Source organism: Lucilia sericata, unplaced genomic scaffold, assembly GCF_015586225.1.
Source record: "Lucilia sericata isolate MDLA Ls3-8-SP2 unplaced genomic scaffold, ASM1558622v1 Contig001187F_arrow, whole genome shotgun sequence".
NCBI classification, from domain to species: domain Eukaryota; kingdom Metazoa; phylum Arthropoda; class Insecta; order Diptera; family Calliphoridae; genus Lucilia; species Lucilia sericata.
In genome coordinates this window covers 104,442-128,919 of record NW_023995153.1, presented here as the reverse complement: position 1 = coordinate 128,919, position 24,478 = coordinate 104,442, and the positions used below count along the sequence as shown (strand labels likewise).

At 29.8% G+C, this 24,478-nt stretch overlaps 1 protein-coding gene across 1 annotated transcript in view; it reads right to left on the bottom strand.

The window, feature by feature from the left end:
- Positions 1-5,681: 5,681 nt before the first annotated feature.
- LOC119610420 (homeobox protein 5-like) overlaps positions 5,682-24,478 on the bottom strand; it is a gene marked incomplete at its 5' end in the record, with an annotated part of 114,260 nt that continues 95,463 nt past the window's right edge. Inside the window, one exon of the mRNA XM_037965605.1 lies at positions 5,682-5,755. Coding sequence (XP_037821533.1) covers positions 5,697-5,755 — 59 coding nt within the window. The remainder of the gene's footprint in view (positions 5,756-24,478) is intronic.

Genomic DNA, 24,478 nt, shown 5'->3' with positions numbered 1-24,478 from the left:
ACTCCCGAATAGTCGACAACGAAAGGGCGAATTTAATAGCTTTAAAGGGAAGGGATTTCGAGGTAGTTAACCTGACAAATGTAAAACAATTCGACGCAAAAAAGCTGAAATACGGGTGAGAGAATCCCATAAGGCCTCTTGGAATAATGAAAAAGTGGGTAGAACCACAAAGATCCTATGGGGTGACCCTGATGAGAGCAAGTTGAGAAATCTCCTCAAAATGAGCAAGTGTGATGTTAGTATGATGGTACGCATTATGAGTGGACACATAGGATTACGAGCACATCTATACTAACTAACAACATCAACACTGATTGGAAAATTCTTAGGAATTACGTTCAGGAAACTACGTAGTTTCTGAATATTGAAAAAAAAATATACTTAGTCAACAATTTTTTTTTGCATGAAAAGGAGCGCACAACAGGTCCGATAGTGGCCTAGGTGTATTTTTTCGGATTTGATGTACTATACATCCTCCTATCAACCTAACCTAACCTATAGACTAGACTGTAGGCTAGACTATAGACTAGACGGTAGGCTAGACTATAGACTAGACTGTAGGCTAGACTATAGACTAGACGGTAGGCTAGACTATAGACTATACTATAGACTAAACTATAGACTAGACTATAGACTAGACTGTAGGCTATACCATAGACTAGACTATAGACTAAACTATAGACTAGACTATAGTCTAGTCTATAGGCAATTGTCATATATATTTGTTCCAAAAAAGAGTCACCCTAATATTTCAATTAAAAATTTATCAATTGAAGAAGAAAAAACATACATACAACAAGTACAGAAATGAATTAAATAGATTTATTCACATACAAAACGTTTATATTGAGGAATGTTTTTTTTTCTGCTTTCAATTTTTAAAGATTTCTTTTATTTGGATTTTACAAAAAATCCATTAAATTCATTATTTTTTCAAGATTTTTCTTCTTCTCTATTTGCAAATGTGGGATGTAATATGTTGGTGTATACATATAGATTTTCCTTAATAATCGGAGGAAAAAAGACACTTTAGTACAGAAATACAGGGAATGGAAATAGTAGACGTACGTATATGGTGGCTCGAACGGTTATAATGTTGCTTGGATTATTGGCATTAAAAAACACGTGTTGTTTTTTTTTTTTTTTTGTATTTTTTCAATTTCAAAAGAGTATACACAAGAAAAAAAAACCAACAATAATAAAAAAATTAAAAGAAAATTGAATTAATTTATTTTCCATTAGAATTGTTTATAAATACTTAATTAGTGTATATGTGTATGTGTCGGTATGTTTGCTTAAAATTTTGAAATTCATTGGAAAATTTTTTATAACGATTAATCTCTTTTTTACACATTTAGCCAACCAACCAATCATCAGCGCCCAGCCCTTTTAATTATTTATTTAAATTGTTTAATCTGTTTTATTTAAAAAATTTTATTTTTCAAGGATTTTGGGTATTACAAAAACGCAGAAAAATTTGTATACTACACACAGGGAAATCATAAATAATGTAAAAGGGCCATATGGAGCGCAACAAATAAAGCATTTCATTTCAAAATTAGCACCCAAACAGAGGGTTTCATTTGAAAAACTTTATCCCTGGATAACATAAAAATGGGAAAAATACTTAATTTTATTTTCACAATAAAAGGTCAACAGATATTGTAATGTAGTGTTTAACTACTGTTCATTACATTTGTGTCTCGTTAGTTGGATTTGAAAGATTTTTTTCGGTTTGCTTTGGTGTCCATCAATAATATACTTGACAACTACTTCAATACAATATTTACTAGACAAAATACATAGCAAAAGTGTCCTCCACTTGACAGTTGTACAGCAACTCTTACGCACACACATATGTACAGACACTTGTATTAAATGTTTACAATATGTCCTTTGAACTCTTTGCATTCTCCATTACTCTTTTACTTCCCCTATGTCATTCTTTGTTTATGTGCAACACAACTCAACCTTTTCTATTTGAGATTGAACTTTTCCATGACACGTTTTTCAGAACTTACTGATTGACCCCTTTCTTTCTTTGGACATTTACTTTGAAAGTAAATGTTTGGGAAATTGTTTCTTTCTTTGAGAGCATGAATAAACAAGAATAATAGAAAATATACATGTACTTTTGGGTATTTTCTAGGGTTAATAAAAGAAAAATCCTTAAATATTTAATTTGAATAAAAACTAAAACTAGTGGCCAGTAGGAAACTAAATTAGAGATTAGACTATAGCCTGGACTATACACTACCGGGTTAGAGCCGAACTAAAATATAACTAGAACAGAACTAGAACAGGAATAGAACAGAATATACAGTCTAGTCTATAGTCTAGTCTATACTATAGTCTAGTCTATAGTCTAGTCTATAGTCTAGTCTATAGTCTAGTCTATAGTCTAGTCTATAGTCTAGTCTATAGTCTAGTCTATAGTCTAGTCTATAGTCTAGTCTATAGTCTAGTCTATAGTTTAGTCTATAGTCTAGTCTATACTCTAGTCTATAGTCTAGTCTATAGTCTAGTCTATACTCTAGTCTATAGTCTAGTCTATAGTCTAGTCTATAGTCTAGTCTATAGTCTAGACTAGACTATAGTCTAGTCTATAGTCTAGTCTATAGTCTAGTCTATAGTCTAGTCTATAGTCTAGTCTATAGTCTAGTCTATAGTCTAGTATTGTCTAGTCTATAGTCTAGTCTATAGTCTATCTAGTCTAGTCTATAGTCTAGTCTATAGTCTAGTCTATAGTCTAGTCTATAGTCTAGTCTATAGTCTAGTCTATAGTCTAGTCTATAGTCTAGTCTATAGTCTAGTCTATAGTCTAGTCTATAGTCTAGTCTATAGTCTAGTCTATAGTCTAGTCTATAGTCTAGTCTATAGTCTAGTCTATAGTCTAGTCTATAGTCTAGTCTATAGTCTAGTCTATAGTCTAGTCTATAGTCTAGTCTATAGTCTAGTCTATAGTCTAGTCTATAGTCTAGTCTATAGTCTAGTCTATAGTCTAGTCTATAGTCTAGTCTATAGTCTAGTCTATAGTCTAGTCTATAGTCTAGTCTATAGTCTAGTCTATAGTCTAGTCCATACTCTAGTCTATAGTCTGGTCTATAGTCTAGTCAATAGTCTAGTCTATAGTTTATTCTATAGTCTAGTCTATAGTCTAGTCTATAGTCTAGTCTATAGTCTAGTCTATAGTCTATAGTCTAGTCTATAGTCTAGTCTATAGTCTAGTCTATAGTCTATAGTCTAGTCTATAGTCTAGTCTATAGTCTAGTCTATAGTCTAGTCTATAGTCTAGTCTATAGTCTAGTCTATAGTCTAGTCTATAGTCTAGTCTATAGTCTAGTCTCTAATGTCTAGTCTATAGTCTAGTCTATAGTCTAGTCTATAGTCTAGTCTATAGTCTAGTCTATAGTCTAGTCTATAGTACTAGTCTATAGTCTAGTCTATAGTCTAGTCTATAGTCCTAGTCTATAGTCTAGTCTATAGTCTAGTCTATAGTCTAGTCTATAGTCTAGTCTATAGTCTAGTCTATAGTCTAGTCTATAGTCTAGTCTATAGTCTATTCTATAGTCTAGTCTATAGTCTAGTCTATAGTCTAGTCTATAGTCTAGTCTATAGTCTAGTCTATAGTCTAGTTATAGTCTAGTCTATAGTCTAGTCTATAGTTCTAGTCTATAGTCTAGTCTATAGTCTAGTCTATAGTCTAGTCTATAGTCTAGCTATAGTCTAGTCTATAGTCTAGTCTATAGTCTAGTCTATAGTCTAGTCTATAGTCTAGTCTATAGTCTAGTCTATAGTATAGTCATAGTCTAGTCTAATAGTCTAGGTCTATAGTCTAGTCTATCGTCTAGTCTATAGTCTAGTCTATAGTCTAGTCTATAGTCTAGTCTATAGTCTAGTCTATAGTCTAGTCTATAGTCTAGTCTATAGTCTAGTCTATAGTAGTCTATAGTCTAGTCTATAGTCTAGTCTATAGTCTAGTCTATAGTCTAGTCTATAGTCTAGTCTATAGTCTAGTCTATAGTCTAGTCTATAGTCTAGTCTATAGTCTAGTCTATAGTCTAGTCTATAGTCTAGTCTATAGTCTAGTCTATAGTCTAGTCTATAGTCTAGTCTATAGTCTAGTCTATAGTCTAGTCTATAGTCTAGTCTATAGTCTAGTCTATAGTCTAGTCTATAGTCTAGTCTATAGTCTAGTCTATAGTCTAGTCTATAGTCTAGTCTATAGTCTATCTATAGTCTAGTCTATAGTCTAGTCTATAGTCTAGTCTATAGTCTAGTCTATAGTCTAGTCTATAGTCTAGTCTATAGTCTAGTCTATAGTCTAGTCTATAGTCTAGTCTATAGTCTAGTCTATAGTCTAGTCTATAGTCTAGTCTATAGTCTAGTCTAGTCTATAGTCTAGTCCATACTCTAGTCTATAGTCTGGTCTATAGCCTTGTCTATAGTCTAGTCTATAGTCTAGTCTATAGTCTAGTCAATAGTCTAGTCTATAGTTTATTTTATAGTCTAGTCTATAGTCTAGTCTCTAGTCTAGCCTATGACTATAGAGATAACTAAAACAATCATTAGCTTTAATCAAAAATCGAATTATTTTCTATTCAAGCGCATTGATGGGCCTCTCTACAAATCACACGAAGAACAGGAAATAAATATGCTGTCAAAATAACAGTTATTTCTCTATTGGGTCTTATTTCCGTTCTCAATACATAATATTACTTTCCTTTAAGAATTTTTTCATTGTAGTTGTAAGTATATGTATGTGTGTGTGGGTGTGTTTAAGGAGTACTAGTACTCACTCCTCCTTCAGTATACCTTGACTTCTAACACTTGATCAAAAGAAAATGTTTCGTTAAATATTTTACTTTTATTGTGTTTATTTTGTTGTTGCCAATTTTATTTTATTACTAGAAAGAGGGTAAAATTGATGAATGCGTTTGTTGTGTACGATGTGCTAGAACTAGTACACTGGATAATGGGGCAAGTGACTTTGCTTTTCACATTCATATAAAAGTAAGAGGAAATGTTTTAGAAATACATAGTATCTACATGTGTGTTTACAGCAGTCATGGGCAAAACAGTTTTTATATATTTTCTTTTGAGAAGTTTGTTACATATGATTGTTTTTGCAATTTAGAAGTAAGGTATTAGTTACTTTAGTGTTGCCAGGTAATGTGGAGGGTAAACAGTAAAAACTAGTTTTTCGTGTTAGCATGTGTTTTGCCCATTTCATACCTTTACATTTCGTCTGTAGGTGAGTCAAGTAGCTCTAACAAAGTAACAAAAAATAAAATGTCATGGCAGCTATAAAATTTATTTGAGTGACTATCTTCTGGTTCTGCTAAGACAACAACAACAACGATACACTACATCACTTTAGTGTTTTCAACATAAAATATTGTAATGCCAATCAAATTGTCAGCAGCATTTTACAAATGGCACAAATCATGTACGAAAAAATGACAACAAAACTGAATTTAAATAAAAATGTACAAGAAACACATAAAATTACTTATACGTTAAAGTATAATTTGAAAATTATAGTAAAATACATGTGAACATACGTGTAAATATTGAAAATCGATTTGGGTTTATTGCTAAAACAGATGAGATGAGACATAAAGTCTGGTTATAAATATAATAATCTAATAAAATATTTTAAATGTAAGTTATAATTTATTGGTAATTTGATAATTTCATACCTTAAATGCAATTTTTATTTGAATAAAACGGTTAGAGTAAAACAGCAACTTACCTAAAAAGAAAAGAAAATAAATCAATTAGTTTTAAAGCTGGAAAAGCAAATATTTGTTTTAAAAAATATATAAAAAAAGTTTACTTGTGGTTCATTGAATTCAAATATATTAAGTGCTATTTCTTATAGAAAAAATTAACTGAAGAAAAACTTCACCAGCCCTAGAACTAAAACAGAACTAGAACAGAACTAGAACTGAACTAGAACAGAACTAGAACAGAACTAGAACAGAACTAGAACAGAACTAGAACAGAACTAGAACAGAACTAGAACAGAACTAGAACAGAACTAGAACAGAACTAGAACAGAACTAGAACAGAACTAGAACAGAACTAGAACAGAACTAGAACAGAACTAGAACAGAACTAGAACAGAACTAGAACAGAACTAGAACAGAACTAGAACAGAACTAGAACAGAACTAGAACAGAACTAGAACAGAACTAGAACAGAACTAGAACAGAACTAGAACATAACTAGAACATAACTAGAACAGAACTAGAACAGAACTAGAAGAGAACTAGAACTAGAACAGAACAGAACAGAACTAGAACTAGAACTAGAACAGAACTAGAACAGAACTAGGACAGAACTAGAACAGAACTAGAACAGAACTAGAACAGAACAGAACTAGAACAGAACTAGAACAGAACTAGAACAGAACTAGAACAGAACTAGAACAGAACTAGAACAGAACTAGAACAGAACTAGAACAGAACTAGAACAGAACTAGAACAGAACTAGAACAGAACTAGAACAGAACTAGAACAGAACTAGAACAGAACTAGAACAGAACTAGAACAGAACTAGAACAGAACTAGAACAGAACTAGAACAGAACTAGAACAGAACTAGAACAGAACTAGAACAGAACTAGAACAGAACTAGAACAGAACTAGAACAGAACTAGAACAGAACTAGAACAGAACTAGAACAGAACTAGAACAGAACTAGAACAGAACTAGAACAGAACTAGAACAGAACTAGAACAGAACTAGAACAGAACTAGAACAGAACTAGAACAGAACTAGAACAGAACTAGAACAGAACTAGAACAGAACTAGAACAGAACTAGAACAGAACTAGAACAAAACTAGAACAGAACCAGAACAGAACTAGAACAGAACTAAAACAGAACTAGAACTATAATAAAACTAGAACAGAACTAGAACAGAACTAGAACAGAACTAGAACTGAACTAGAACTGAACTAGAACTGAACTAGAACTGAACTAGAACTGAACTAGAACTGAACTAGAACAGAACTAGAACAGAACTAGAACAGAACTAGAACAGAACTAGAACAGAACTAGAACTGAACTAGAACAGAACTAGAACAGAACTAGAACAGAACTAGAACAGAACTAGAACTAAAACAGAACTAGAACAGAACTAGAATAGAACTAGAACAGAACTAGAACAGAACTACAACTGAACTAGAACAGAACTAGAACAGAACTAGAACAGAACTAGAACAGAACTAGAACAGAACTAGAACAGAACTAGAACAGAACTAGAACAGAACTAGAACAGAACTAGAACAGAACTAGAACAGAACTAGAACAGAACTAGAACAGAACTAGATCTGAACTAGAACAGAACTAGAACAGAACTAGAACAGAACTAGAACAGAACTAGAACAGAACTAGAACAGAACTAGAACAGAACTAGAACAGAACTAGAACAGAACTAGAACAGAACTAGAACAGAACTAGAACAGAACTAGAACAGAACTAGAACAGAACTAGAACAGAACTAGAACAGAACTAGAACAGAACTAGAACAGAACTAGAACAGAACTAGAACAGAACTAGAACAGAACTAGCACAGAACTAGAACAGAACTAGAACAGAACTAGAACAGAACTAGAACAGAACTAGAACAGAACTAGAACAGAACTAGAACAGAACTAGAACAGAACTAGAACAGAACTAGAACAGAACTAAAACAGAACTAGAACAGAACTAGAACAGAACTAGAACAGAACTAGAACAGAACTAGAACAGAACTAGAACAGAACTAGAACAGAACTAGAACTAGAACAGAACTAGAACTAGAACAGAACTAGAACTAGAACAGAACTAGAACAGAACTAGAACAGAACTAGAACAGAACTAGAACAGAACTAGAACTAGACAGAACTAGAACAGAACTAGAACAGAACTAGAACAGAACTAGAACAGAACCAGAACAGAACTAGAACAGAACTAGAACAGAACTAGAACAGAACTAGAACAGAACTAGAACAGAACTAGAACAGAACTAGAACAGAACTAGAACAGAAACTAGAACAGAACTAGAACAGAACTAGAACAGAACTAGAACAGAACAGAACTAGAACAGAACTAGAACAGAACTAGAACAGAACTAGAACAGAACTAGAACAGAACTAGAACAGAACTAGAACAGAACTAGAACAGAACTAGAACAGAACTAGAACAGAACTAAAACAGAACAAGACCCGAACTAGAACTATAGACTAGTCTATTAAATAGTCTATGCACTTGTTTAGTGATATATGATATAAATTATGAACTTGTCGTTCATGTACCAAACCCACCTTCTTTTATCACAACACTAAGCACCTCCGAGTTGCCATATTGAATGGCTTTACGCGTACTTTTCCTTTGACTAAATTTACGCACAAATGTTACCACATTTTCCACCAATAACGATTTAGGACGTTTGGTAGATTTACGTTTAAAAGAAGCCACAATTTATGAATAAAATTATGAAAAAAAGCAAACAAACAAGTTGCAATAAGAAATTAACAAACAAAACTGAAGATTTTTCAACAAAACTAGATTCTGGTTAAAAAATGCAAAACAAATTAGTTAAAGAGTGTTAATTAGCAAAAATAAAAAACAAAAACTTTTCTTTGCAACAAAAAAATAATAAGAAAGGTAACAAATGTTGCCATATTGTTGCAAATTAAAGTGCAATTATTTAAACAAAAAATAAATGATTTTTCCCATAATGCAAAAAAAAAACTCTTGATGATTATTAGCCGGAAGTTATAGAAACGTTTTATAAATTTCTTTTTATTTTTTTTTTTTTTCTTGAAATTTTTTGTTTTTTTCTAAAAAACGATAAACTTGAAATTTAGTCATCATAAATAAATTGTAGTTTGTATGAAATATAAAAAATCGTTTATAGAAAAATAAAAATGTAAACAAAATCAAATGACTATATTTAAAAAATAATATAATAAAATTACACTACAATTTACAAAATGAGAAAACTAATCAATTATATCTTATATGAGGCACAAATAATACAAAACGTTTTACGTTTTTTGTTATTTTTTTTATTTCTGATTAGATCAGCGGCAATTGTTCCAAACTACAGACGACAGACACGACATAGAAAATTATTGAATAGAACAAAAAATAAACAAATTTCAAACGCGTTTTCATTGACTGAACAGCGTCTCAAAATAAAGAAAAAATAATAATAAAAAAGTAAGAAAAAAAACTATAAATATAAATAGCCACTTGTTTTGTATACATTTTCATTATTTACGACAATTCGTGAACAAACCGATCAAATAGAGAGACAGACAGACGGACAACAAATTGAAATCATATGGCATCCAATCGTAAAAAATTATAACAAACACATCTCATTTTCATTTTCTTAACTATCACCATTTGTTACTTACAACACACAAAAAAAATAAAAGAAAAGAGTTGCCAACTATTAGAAATAAACATTTCTCATACTTCTTTCTCAAGCATTTCAAAACCCTAAAGCCAAAAACCCCTTCTAAGCCTAAACTTAAGTTTTGAATGTTACACATCTATACCAACTGTCATACCTCTAACTATATCCAATTCCCCTTTTCATCCTCCTCACCTGGCAACTCTGTTACACTAAACATTTATTTCTCTATTAAAAATGCAATCAAAATATTTTTACGTAAAACTTAAATTTGTATAGAATTTATTTAAAATGGGAATCATGTAAAAAATAATATTAATATTAATGTGGTTACATTTAACTAATTTGAGAAAATAATGAAAATATTATAGAATCATACCCGATCTCAACATGTAAACCGAAACAAAGCAAAACTTTCGCAACAAAGTTGAGCGGAAAAAAAATAAAACAGTAAAAACCGCTTGTCAACTGTCAAACTAACAATTTGATGACAAGTTAAATGTTTCGCTTTATAAGAATTGGATAAATAATATAATTAAAATATCGCAATAAAATTGAAAAACTTAATAAACAAAAGCAATGATCAAGTATTGATATCAGGCATGGAAAATTTAAATTTTGAAATGGTACTAATTTTTACTCGAAAGAGTACAGAACTAGAAGAGAACTAGAACAAGAACAGAACAAAAACAGAATTAGAACATAAATAGAACAGAACTAGAACAGAACTAGAACAGAACTAAAACAGAACTAGAATAGAACTAGAACAGAACTAGAACAGAACTAGAACAGAACTAGAACAGAACTAGAACAGAACTAGAACAGAACTTGAACAGAACTAGAATAGAACTAGAATAGAACGAGAATAGAACTAGAACAGAACTAGAACAGAACTAGAATAGAACTAGAATAGAACTAGAACAGAAGTAGAACAGAAGTAGAACAGAACTAGAATAGAATTAGAACAGAACTAGAACAGAACTAGAACAGAACTAGAACTGAACTAGAACTGAACTACAACTGAACTACAACTGAACTAGAATAGAACTAGAATAGAACAGAACTAGAACAGAACTAGAACACAACTAGAACACAACTAGAACACAACTAGAACAGAACTAGAACAGAACTAGAACAGAACTAGAACAGAACTAGAACAGAACTAGAACAGAACTAGAACAGAACTAGAACAGAACTAGAACAGAACTAGAACAGAACTAGAACAGAACTAGAACAGAACTAGAACAGAACTAGAACAGAACTAGAACAGAACTAGAACACAACTAGAACACAACTAGAACAGAACTAGAACAGAACTAGAACAGAACTAGAACAGAACTAGAACAGAACTAGAACAGAACTAGAACAGAACTAGAACAGAACTAGAACAGAACTAGAACAGAACTAGAACAGAACTAGAACAGAACTAGAACAGAACTAGAACAGAACTAGAACTAGAACAGAACTAGAACAGAACTAGAACAGAACTAGAACAGAACTAGAACAGAACTAGAACAGAACTAGAACAGAACTAGAACAGAACTAGAACAGAACTAGAACAGAACTAGAACAGAACTAGAACAGAACTAGAAAAGATCTAGAACAGAACTAGAACAGAACTAGAACAGAACTAGAACAGAACTAGAACTAGAACAGAACTAGAACAGAACTAGAACAGAACTAGAACAGAACTAGAACATAAATAGAACAGAACTAGAACAGAACTAGAACAGAACTAGAACAGAACTAGAACAGAACTAGAACAGAACTAGAACAGAACTTGAACAGAACTAGAATAGAACTAGAATAGAACGAGAATAGAACTAGAACAGAACTAGAACAGAACTAGAATAGAACTAGAATAGAACTAGAACAGAATTAGAATAGAATTAGAACAGAACTAGAACAGAACTAGAACAGAACTAGAACAGAACTAGAACTGAACTAGAACTGAACTACAACTGAACTACAACTGAACTACAACTGAACTAGAATAGAACTAGAATAGAACAGAACTAGAACAGAACTAGAACAGAACTAGAACAGAACTAGAACAGAACTAGAACAGAACTAGAACAGAACTAGAACAGAACTAGAACAGAACTAGAACAGTACTAGAACAGAACTAGAACAGAACTAGAACAGAACTAGAACAGAACTAGAACACAACTAGAACAGAACAGAACTAGAACAGAACTAGAACAGAACTAGAACAGAACTAGAACAGAACTAGAACAGAACTAGAACAGAACTAGAACAGAACTAGAACAGAACTAGAACAGAACTAGAACAGAACTAGAACAGAACTAGAACAGAACTAGAACAGAACTAGAACAGAACTAGAACAGAACTAGAACAGAACTAGAACAGAACTAGAACAGAACTAGAACAGAACTAGAACTGAACTAGAACAGAACTAGAACAGAACTAGAACAGAACTAGAACAGAACTAGAACAGAACTAGAACAGAACTAGAACTAACTAACTGAACTAGAACTGAACTAGAATTGAACTAGAACTGAACTAGAACTGAACTAGAACTGAACTAGAACTGAACTAGAACTGAACTAGAACTGAACTAGAACTGAACTAGAACTGAACTAGAACTGAACTAGAACTGAACTAGAACTGAACTAGAACTGAACTAGAACTGAACTAGAACTGAACTAGAACTGAACTAGACCTGAACTAGAACTGAACTAGAACTGAACTAGAACTGAACTAGAACTGAACTAGAACTGAACTAGAACTGAACTAGAACTGAACTAGAACTGAACTAGAACTGAACTAGAACTGAACTAGAACTGAACTAGAACTGAACTAGAACTGAACTAGACCTGAACTAGAACTGAACTAGAACTGAACTAGAACTGAACTAGAACTAAACTAGAACTGAACTAGAACTGAACTAGAACTTTTTTTTTTGAACTAGAACTGAACTAGAACTGAACTAGAACTGAACTAGAACTGAACTAGAACTGAACTAGAACTGAACTAGAACTGAACTAGAACTGAACTAGAACTGAACTAGAACTGAACTAGAACTGAACTAGAACTGAACTAGAACTGAACTAGAACTGAACTAGAACTGAACTAGAACTGAACTAGAACTGAACTAGAACTGAACTAGAACTGAACTAGAACTGAACTAGAACTGAACTAGAACTGAACTAGAACTAGAACTGAACTAGAACTGAACTAGAACTGAACTAGAACTGAACTAGAACTGAACTAGAACTGAACTAGAACAGAACTAGAACAGAACTAGAACAGAACTAGAACAGAACTAGAACTGAACTAGAACTGAACTAGAACTGAACTAGAACTGAACTAGAACTGAACTAGAACTGAACTAGAACTGAACTAGAACTGAACTAGAACTGAACTAGAACTGAACTAGAACTGAACTAGAACTGAACTAGAACTGAACTAGAACTGAACTAGAACTGAACTAGAACTGAACTAGAACTGAACTAGAACTGAACTAGAACTAAACTGGAACTAGACCAGTAAATTGACTAGTTTGCTTACAAGTCAATGGATTAGCCTATGGACTGACTAGTTTATGTTCAAGTCTGTGGACTAATCTGTCTATGGAAATTTCCATCTCTGGTTGAATTACGCATGTAGTTCAATTAGAAGAGTGCCAAGCAGTTGTGAAATCTAAACAAAGTGTTGCCAAATTTATACAATATAAACAAACTTTTCTTGGTGTTTGTAGAAAACACCGCAGGGCTGCATTTCTTTTTTCTAAAAGAAATTCGAAACAGTTTTTCAAAAATGTTTATTATTACTAATTAATCACTGTTTTATATCAATTACTTATTAATCATCTAATACTTTTAACCATTTTATATTATTTTTGCAAAATTCAAATAGAAATTTTATATCGAATTTATAGGATTTTATTTTACACAATTCAAACAACATGATTTGTTGTTATTAAACAAAATAAACAAGTTTTTGGAAAAAAATATATGGAAATGAACAAAAGTTGAAATTAATTTAATTTGGAAATTAGTGATTAGTTTTTATAGAAAATTACGTTTGCTATTTGACGTAATTTATGAAATTTCCTATTGTTGTCTGGTTGAAAGGTATAGTTTTGTTCGCAATTATTATGTGCTTAACTTATTTTTCCTTCAATTTTGACTTCAAGTTTAATTATATTTAAACTCAGATTAGTTAAACTTGAGTTTGCCCATATGTTGTATTCAGCTTCTGTTATTGCTCTCTTTAAATCCAAAACTACTAAACAAAGTCGGAAAACTAATCACCCAATTTCTCATACTACTTATTACTCACTAACTAGCTACTCTACTATCCAGCGGTAATTAGTGAAGGCGGCTTTAAACATCTTATGCTTACTCTGTTCATGACTCTCTGACTAGTCTTTCTACTAACTAGTGAAGGGTGTTTTGCAATTTGTTTCAACTTGATCATTTTGTTTTGTACTTATTTTTTCAATAATATTTACTTTTTCAAACTATTTTTAAGTTAATAATTTATTTATTTTTATTTGTTGTTATAAGATTTATTATGGATTCATGTGTGTGCGTGGGTGGTTGGTATTTAAGTTAATTGTTTGTATTTTACACGTCTTTATGGTTTTGCATGTTAATAAAATTATGTTTTATTTGGCATTTAATGTCATCATATAAATTTCATATAAATAACAAAAAAATGTTTAAAATTTATGGCACTTAAGAAATATTAGAATAAAATAAAAGTTAATAAATTATAAAAGAAATTGAGAAAATAAAATTAAGTTAAGAAATAAAAACAGATACAAAGTTATGAACGGACTTGTACGATTATGCGATAACCTTCAATAGAATGTTTAAATTCTGAAGTCCTACGGACGATACACTTCGCCAGATGTTCCAGTTCTGTTCTAGTTCTGTTCTAGTTCTAGTTCTGTTCTAATTCTGTTCTAGTTCTGTTCTAGTTCTGTTCTAGTTCTGTTCTAGTTCTGTTCTAGTTCTGTTCTAGTTCTGTTCTAGTTCTGTTCTAGTTCTGTTCTAGTTCTGTTCTAGTTCCAGTTCAATTCTAGTTCAGTTCTAGTTCTGTTCTAGTTCCAGTTCTGTTCTAGTTCTGTTCTAGTTCTGTTCTAGTTCTGTTCTAGTTCTGTTCTAGTTCTGTTCTAGTTCTGTTCTAGTTCTGTTCTAGTTCTGTTCTAGTTCTGTTCTAGTTCTGTTCTAGTTCTGTTCTAGTTCTGTTCTAGTTCTGTTCTAGTTCTGTTCTAGTTCTGTTCTAGTTCTGTTCTAGTTCTGTTCCTATTCTGTTCTAGTTCTCTTCTAGTTCTGTTCTGGTTCTGTTCTAGTTCTGTATTAGTTCTGTATTAGTTCTGTTCTAGTTCTATTCTAGTTCTGTTCTAGTTCCGTTTCTAGTAAAACATTTCATTCTTTCTCTTCACTGTTCTAACAAATTGTTTAACCATAAATGACAATGGCCAGTTATGAATATTTTATTGATTAATTATTAATTTTTTAAACGCAAAGACACCAAAAACACAAACAAATATGTAAAATAAAGTTCGACTTAAATTATGAATGAATCATAAACGTGTCTATTTGTTTTAAATCAAATTATAAATTTAGAAATTATTTCATAAAAATAAACGGACAATTCTATAGACAACAAACTGATTGACTGGTACAATAGTAATTTAATGAATGATTGGAGTTTGTTGTTGTTGTTTTTTTTTTGTGGTTGTGGGAGTAAATTTGATTCTACTAATGATAATTAGAATTGGTATATTATGAATAAAAAAAGTGTTAACAAAATTACTATAAGTGAATAACTGTTGTTAAATTACACATTAATTAAACAAAGAGAATATTAGAAGTGATGACATTTGTGATTGTATTGATTAAAATTTTGTTTGTAAAAGATTAAGACGTACATTAAAGGCTTGTTAGAGTTGGTTTGATAATCTGTTTTGGAATCGTTTTGTATATTATTTTTCTTACCTTGACCACCCCATGGAAATTTCAATAATCTTTTAATGCTGGGATTTCTACGCACCGAAGGTGCCACCACTGGTTCACCATCCATTTTGTGGTTATTTAATGTAATAGAGTTTTAAACTCTATATGTTGTGTTGTGTTATTTTTATGACTTTTTTATATTAAATTAATTTTTTTTTTATAAAAATTTATTTTAAATTTTTTTATGGAAATTCTTTATGGATTTAGTTATTAAATTTGTTATAAACTAAATTTTTTCTTTATAAAAATAGGAACTTTTTTGTCATAATTAAACATGATTTCTTAAAGCATTATTATGTTTAGTTAAAACTTTTTTTTATATTATACTGCAGAAGGGGGAGAAAAACAAAACTTATTATAATTTAAAACGAACTTTTTGTTAAAGTTGTATATTTACAACAACAATAACAAATATTTTATAAATATTGCGGTTGAAACAAAAAGTTCTTTTCGTGTTTCTTAGTATATTTTTTCAACAGTGCGTGCTGATAAAAATTTAATTCTTTTTTTCACTTGTTTATATGTTTGTCAGTGTGTTGGTATTGAGTTGAAAACAAAAGTTTTTTTTATAAAAAATTTATATTTTATTATATAAAATTTTTTTATATTTCAAGGTTGGGGTTAAGGGGTTAAAAAATTTTTACATTATTATAATCATCAAGAGTTTTTTTGTTTCGTTTTATAAATGACTGATAACATTAAAAATTTAATTATTATTTTTTTAATGTTTTATAGTTGTTGCTTTTTTTCCAAAAAAAAATTACACTTAAATTGACCGTTAGTGGTTGATTTAAATTAAATAGTTTAACATTTCAATTATATTTTTGAACAAATTTTTGATGACAGCTTTTTGGGAATTTATGATAGAAATTACTAAAGAATTTGACACTTAATTAGACGACATGAGTATTTAATAGGATTAATGGAAAAAAATCTGCAGTTATATTGATATAGAGAATCCATTAATCAATTTGTTGCCTTAAAACTTCTGTAAATTCCAAATTTACCGGCAACATTTCATACTTTTCCTTCTTCCAAACCTCCCCAATCAGTCTAAAAATAACTTTATGTTTTTCTCAGCAAAAAATAAACAATTTTTCAAAAAGAAATTTTTACAAAAAATAAAAAAATAACGTAAATATTTGCCTACGTATTTTCACTTTTTTTTCATACCAAAAATATTTAACCAAAAAATATAAACAGTATTTTTTTTTCAATTTCAATAGTATTGAAAATAATTTTAAAACGTTTAAGAAAAACATGAATGGAAAGCATAGAGAAGACTCTATACTCTAATGACGTTAGCATTCACAATTTGTATTCTTCTCTACTTTTTTCTTTTGCAAATTTTTTTATTATTTTCTTTATAAAAGACCCAATTTCTGTTTTTTTTATAAATTTTATAAATTTGTTTTTATTGTTTTTTAACTCTATGTGCGTATGTGTGAAAATTGAAGTGCATAATTGGCACATGCTGCTCAGCTGGCGCCTCATTGGACCGGGTTTTTGTTGAGTTTTTTTCTTTTCAATATTCAAATAATTTATTAAAAAATAGAATTATTTTGTATGCAAAAGAAAATGGGTCATGAGAAAATAAATTAAATAGTCTATAATTGTTGGGACTATAATCTAGCCCACAGTCTAGAGAAGTCTGTAGTCTGGACTACAGTATAATCTATAGACAGAACTGTTGCCTAGGCTATAGTCTGGACTATAGTCTAGCCTGCAGTGCGAACTATAGTCTAGTTAATAGTCTGCACTTCAATATAAATTCTAGTCTGGACTATAGTATGGGCTATTGTATGGACTATTGTCTAGTCTATAGTCTGGACTATAGAGTAATCTATATAGTAGTAATCTATAGCCAAGTTTATAGAGTAGTCAATAGTCCGGTCTATAGAGTAATCTATAGTCTAGTATATAGAGTAGTCTATACTCTAGTCTATATAGTAGTCTATAGTCTAGTCTATAGAGTAGTATATAGTCTAATCTATAGAGTAGTCTATAGACTACTCTATAAAGCTGTCTATAGCGTAGTCCATAGAGTAGTCTGTAGTGTAGTCTATAGAGTAGTCTGTAGTCTAGTCTATAGAGTAGTCTGTAGTCTAGTCTATAGAGTAGTCTGTAGTCTAGTCTATAGAGTAGTCTATAGAAAAGTCTATAGATAAGTCAATAGAGTAGTCTACAGTCTAGCCTATAGAGTAGTATATAGTATAAACTACAAAGTGGTCTATAGTCTAGTCTATAGAGTAGTTTATAGTCTTCTGTGAAGACTATAGTCCGATCTATAGAGTAGTCTATAGTCTAGTCTATAGAATAATCTATAGTATAGTCTATAAAGTAGTCTATAATCCGTCCTATAGAGTAGGCTATGGTCTAGTCTAAAGAGTAGTAGAGTGGTCTATAGTCCAGTCTATAAAGTAGTGTCTATAGAATAGTCCATAGTCCAGTCTATAGAACAGTCTATAGTCTAGTCTATAGAGTAGTCTATAGTCTAGTCTATAGAGTATTCTATAGTCTAGTCTAGTCTATAGAGTAGTCTATATTATATTCTATAGAGCAACGGTTCCCAAATGGGGGTCCGCGGACCCCTAGTGGTCCGTAGTAAAATCCTAGGGGGTCCGCGAAGACGAACGAAAAAAACATGAATAAACAATATTCTTTTATATGTATGTACAAATATCTCCAATTTTTGTGCAATAATCTCAAATTTTTTGGTGACTTTTTGAATTTTATTTTTTCGGTTGTTTATCAGGAAGAAGCTAGGTCCTACAAAGTAGTATATAGTCTAGACATATAGTAGTCTATAGTATATTCTATAGAGTAGTCTATAGTCTAGTCTATATAGTAGTCTATAGTATATTCTATAGAGTAGTCTATAGTCTAGTCTATATAGTAGTCTATAGAGTAGTATATAGTCTAGTCTACAGAGTACTCTAGTCTAGTCTATAGAGGAGTCTATAGTCTAGTCTATAGAGTAGTCTATAGTCTAGTCTATAAAGTAGTCTATAGTCTAGTCTAGTCTATAGAGTAGTCTATAGTATATTCTTTAGAGTAGTATATAGTCTAGTCTATAGAGTAGTCTATAGTCTAGACTAGAGTAGTATATAGTATATTCTATAAAGTAGTCTATAATCGAGTCTATAGAGTAGGTTATAGTCTAGTCTATGGAGTAATCTATAGTATAGTCTATAATCCGTTCTATAGAGTAGGCTATAGTCTAGTCTATATTCTAGTCCATAGAGTAGTTTATAGTCTAGTCCATAGAGTAGTCTATAGTCTAGTCTATAGAGTAGTCTATAGTCTAGTCTATAGAGTAGTCTATAGAGTAGTATATAGAGTAGTCTATAGAGTAGTCTATAGTCAAGTCTATAGTCTGGACAATTGTTTAGCCTACAGTCTGGTCTATAGTCTAGCCTACAGTCTGGACTATTGTAGAGTCTATAGACCTAGCTATAGTCTGGTCTAAAGTATAGACTATAATCAAGTTTATAGTTTGGACTATATTCTAGTCTATAGTCTGGACTATTCTAAGTTCTCGACTATAATCTGTTCTATAGAATAATCTATAGTCTGGAGTCTAATCTATAGTATGAACTACTGTATATTCTATAGTCTGGATTATAAACTAATCTATAGTCTGGACTATAAACTAACCTAAAGTCTAAACTATAATAGTTTAGTTTATAGGATAGTTTAAAGGCTAGTATATTTTATTACCTATAGTGTAGTCTATAGTTTAGTCTAAAGTTTTAGCCATAGTTTAGGCTGTTGTCTGAACTTGAGTCCAGTCTATAGTTCGGTCTATAGCCAATTTTTTATTATACTAAAAAACTTCTTCGTTGCCAAAAATATAGATATTTAAATAAATTTTGTCTATAAAAATGAATTGAAATTGTAACAAAGATAATGTCTATTTAATTTAAGCAAAGAAAAAGTTTATGAATAAGTAATATTTAAAAATAAAATTATTTATAAATACTTTTATTTATAAATACGTAAATTAAACATTTATAAACTGGTGGATAAATTTTGATATTTAAAATAATTTTCATATCATTAGCTAATTTTCCACTTACAACAAAAATAAAATGAAATAATAATTTTAGAAATGATTGCTGAAGAATTTTGACTAAAATGGGCCAACCACTAAATACCTACAAACTAAAAATTGGTTAAAGTTATTGACATATTAAAATTGTAACATTTTAGAATTATTTAAGTAACCAATTTTACTTATTTTTTTTTATTACACTTCATTATATCAAACATATATAACTCAATTAAAAATTACGTTTTAAAACGAAAGCATTCAGCGTGCTTTCAACAAGATTTCATTGCCATTTAACGCATTTATTATTCTCGATACAATTTTTTTGTATATATTTGTTTTTTGACATGGGTGGTGGATTGTTTATATTTGCAGCCACCCAGCCAGCCATCATCCCAAAAAAAATATTGAAAATAAAGACATGTACAAGGAGGAACCACAACCACAAAATGAACTCAAAATCAAAACAGAAACAAAAACACAGTAAGTTGAAATACGTCAGCGAGAGTCCAAAGAAGATGAAGAAAAAATAGCAACATTTCAGAAATTGAAATAAAAATAAAATCAACAAATTAAATGGGAGAAAATTCTTTTTTGTTTAAGGAATTTCTTTGTAATTTTAATTTCAAATATTCAAATTATTTTTTTTTTTTCAATAAATTTATGGGTTAAAATATGATGATGACAGGGCATAAAATAATAATAATAACATTTCAAATAGTAAATAAATGAAGATGTTTAATTTTTTTTTAATAAGTTCAAAAATAATGAAGATAATACCAGCACGAACTACTTGAGACTCTTGATTAACAAGCTGGTTGAAACCATTACCTCTAAGTAGAACTCGCTCTCAGAATTATTGTCGTAATTCTAAATCAGGCAGCAAACCAATACAATAGACTAGTCAATAGACTTGTAAATAGACTAGTCAATAAACTAGTCCATAGTCAAATAGTCAATTAAATAGTCCATAGAATAGTCAATACACTAGTCCATAGAATAGTCAATACACTAGTCAATAGACTATATAGTCCACAGACTAGTCCATAGACTAGTCCGTAGAAGTCAGTAGACTAGTCCAAAGGTTACTCAATATACTAGAATAGTGAATACACTATTCAATAGACAAGTCAATAGACTAGTACATAGACTAATCAATAGACTAGTCAATAGATTAGTCCATAGACTAGTCCATAGATTGGTCAATATACTAGTCCATAGATTATTCAATAGACTAGTCAATATACAAGTCCATAGACTAGTCAATATACTAGTCCATAGAATAGTCCATAGTCAATAGACAAGTCAATATACAAGTCCATAGACTATTCCATAGACTTGTCTATAGACTATTCAATCGACTAGTCAATATACATAGAATAGTGCTACGACTATTTAATAGACTAGTCAATGGACTATTCCTTAGACTAATCAATAGACTAACCCATTGTATATTATATAGTCTAGTGCATAGTCCTCATAGCATTATTTATCATGTTGCTGGGTCTTAACAAAAATTAAAATTGCATTTTGTTATTCCTCCCCCTTTTGCATTTGTTAAATCCCATACAAATTCATCATAATTCTCAAACTTTTATGTTTATATAAGCATTCAGCACATTTTGTTATACAAACGAATGAACAGTCACTAGAGTGTAATGCTAATGATGATGATGATTATGACGATAATGATGATTATAATGATGAAGATGTTGATCCACATAATAATAAAAATAATAATAATAATAATTCTGGCATGATAAACGACAAACAGTAGAGTATAGCAGTATGTTCTAGATGCATCATGTAATGTTATGAATATAAAGATTTAAGAAAAAAAATAAATATAAAATATTCTATAACAGGGATGGAAAGTTTAAAACATTTTCCTTTACAACAGGACTTTGTTTACGTTATGTGGCACTTATAGAATGGTCGTCCCCCCAATATTTACTTTCTTTTGAAAGCTACTTTTTATAATTAGATTTCAATGGAATTTCTTTTTTTCTCATATGTATGTAGGTCTGGTAAGTTCTATAGCCAGACCTGCCAGTATAAAATGCAGTTTTTTTTTTAAGGATAACAATTTTAGTTCATAACGTTTTTTTTTTTCTTCATAATATTATTTGTCCAACATCTCTAACATTATTCTACCATCCATCAGACATTTTCGAAATTTAAAAGGATTTTTAGTTCAATTTCATAACAATATTATGTGAGCACTTTAAGGTACAGTGGGACATTTCATAACAATATTATGTGAGCACTTTAAGGTACAGTGGGACATAGCATAATACAAACAAATATTTATAAAAATTTAATAGTTGAGAGATTTTGTTAGAATTTTTAACCATATTTTTTTATTTAACAACCCATTGTGTTTAGAGCTGAAACATATTCACATTGAATATAAACATTTTTTTATGTTTTTTTAATTTAATTTTTTTTTCTTTCAATAAATTTTAGAATGTTGATGTTGAAAAATATTTCAAAACTTTAGTTTTACAGTTATAGATGTACACACATACAAACTAAAAGCATCAAAAGAAAATTTCCCGGAAGTTGACATAAAAATGTTTGAGGGAAAATGGTTGGAAAAACAGCTGAGCACAAAAAAACAGGGAGAAATTTAATGAAATTATTAAAGAAAAAGGGTGTCTAAAGTAGGATTTAATAAATTTTGAAACAAAAAAACTTAAAGATTTCAATTTACAATTGATTTAAAGATAATTTATCTTTAATTCCCTTGTCTGTTTTTATATCTGCTGTGATATCCTTCAGAAAACTGGCAAAATGTTTTCTATCTTAAGAAACAATTAATTTTCATTTTCACTATTTTACTCGATTTCATTCATTCAATCGATTTATTATTTTTGTTTGGTAAAAAGAAAACAAATCTGCTATTGGCGGGTTAAAAAGGAAATAAAACAAAACTGTGCCACTAATTGAAATTAATTTAATTCAAACGTTTATTTTCTTCTCTTTACTATTCTATTTATTCATACACATATTGACTATGTATCTTAGAATTCCAAAGATACAATATATTTTTCTATATAAATCATGATAAAACAATTCGTTTAAATATTGCACAATAATGGAATTATTTATGGAATGATTTTGGATTGTTGTTGTCTGGCAGCCATGACTAACTTATTTAACATTTAAGCGTAAATAAAAGGATATTTGCAAGAATTCGGGGAATATTCGCGAATATTTTTGAACGGAATTATTTCTTAATGATTTTTGTTTGTAATTGTTCATAAAAAAGGATATTTGAAGAATAACTTATTGAATGTTATAAAACAATTCCATAAAATATAATTAAAGTGTCTTTTCCAAAATAATTCAGGGAATATTCGTGAATAATTTTTAACTCAATATTTCTTAATGAATGAAATATTCTTTATATACTTCAAACCTTTTCTAAATGAATAATTTACCCTTAATGTTTCCAGTTAAAAACTAAAGATACTCAAAAACATTGAAGAAACTCACTCGCTCACGAATATTTTTATGGGAATAATTTCTTAATAATTCTTCATGAAAAGAACATTTTTAGGTTAACTTATTGAATGCTATAAAACGGTACGAATACGGTCGCGAATGTTTTTAATCGGAATTATTTCTTAATGATTTTAAATGATATTTAATGGCTATAAAACGATTCGATAATATATAACTAAACTGTCTATTTTCTTTGGAAGTTTTCCCAAAGAATTCGAGGAATATTCGTGAATATTTTTTTATTAAATAATTTCTTAATGAATGAAATATTCTTTATATACTTCTAACCTTTTCTAAATGAATAATTTACCCTTAATTTTTCAAAAATACCAAAGGCAGCTAAAAATACTTAAAAATTAAAGAAACTCGCTCACGAATATTTTTATGGGAATAATTTCTTAATAAATCTTCATGAAAAGAACATTTTTAGATTAACTTATTGAATGTTTAAAAACGATTCGACAAAATATAATTGAACTGTCTTTTTCCGTTAAAAAGTTTTACTAAAGAATTCAGGGAATATTCACGAATATTATCTAACAGAATAATTTCTTAAGGATTTTTGCTGCAAGTCTTCATAAAAAATTATATTTGAAGAAATACTTATTTAATGCTATAAAACGATTCACCAAAATATAATTAAACTGTCTTTTTTCTATGGAAGCTTTCTTAAAGAATTCGGGGAATAATCGGGAATATTTTTAAATTAAATAATTTCTTAATGAATGAAATTTTCTTTATGTAATTCAAATCATTTTTAAATGTATAATTTACGTTTAATTTTTCAAAAAACATAAAATGGAGCAAAAAACTACTTAAAAACTTTTGAGAAATCCGCTCACGAATATTCTTATGGGAATAATTTCTTAATAATTCTTCATGAAAAGGAAATTTTTAGGTTAACATATTGGATGTTTTAAAAAGATTCGACAAAATATAATTGAACTGTCTTTTTCCGTTAAAGAGTTTTACTAAAGAATTCAGGGAATATTCACGAATATTTTTCATCGGAATAATTTCTTAAGGATTTTTTGCTGCAATTCTTTATAAAAAAGAATATTAGAAGAAATACTTATTTAATGCTATAAATTATGCTATTTTCTTTTAAAGTTTTTCCAAAGAATTCGAGGAATATTCGTGAATATTTTTTTAATAATTCCTTAATAAATGAAATATTCTATATATACTTCTGAATAATTTACGATTAGTATTTCTAAAACATCCAAGGCAGCTAAAAAATACTCAAAAACTTTGGAGGAACTCTATGGCAATAATTTCTTAAACATTCTTCATGAGAAGTTCATTTCTAGCAATACTTATTGAATTCTATAAAACTATTCAACAAAATATAATTAAATAGTAGATTTTCTTTAGAAGTTTTCTTAAATAATTCGGGGAATATTCGTGAATATTTTTCATCGGAATAATTTCTTAAGGATTTTTCGGTAATTTTTCGTAAAAAAGAACAACTTATTGAATGCTATAAAACGATTAAAACGATATAATTCTCTTTCTTTG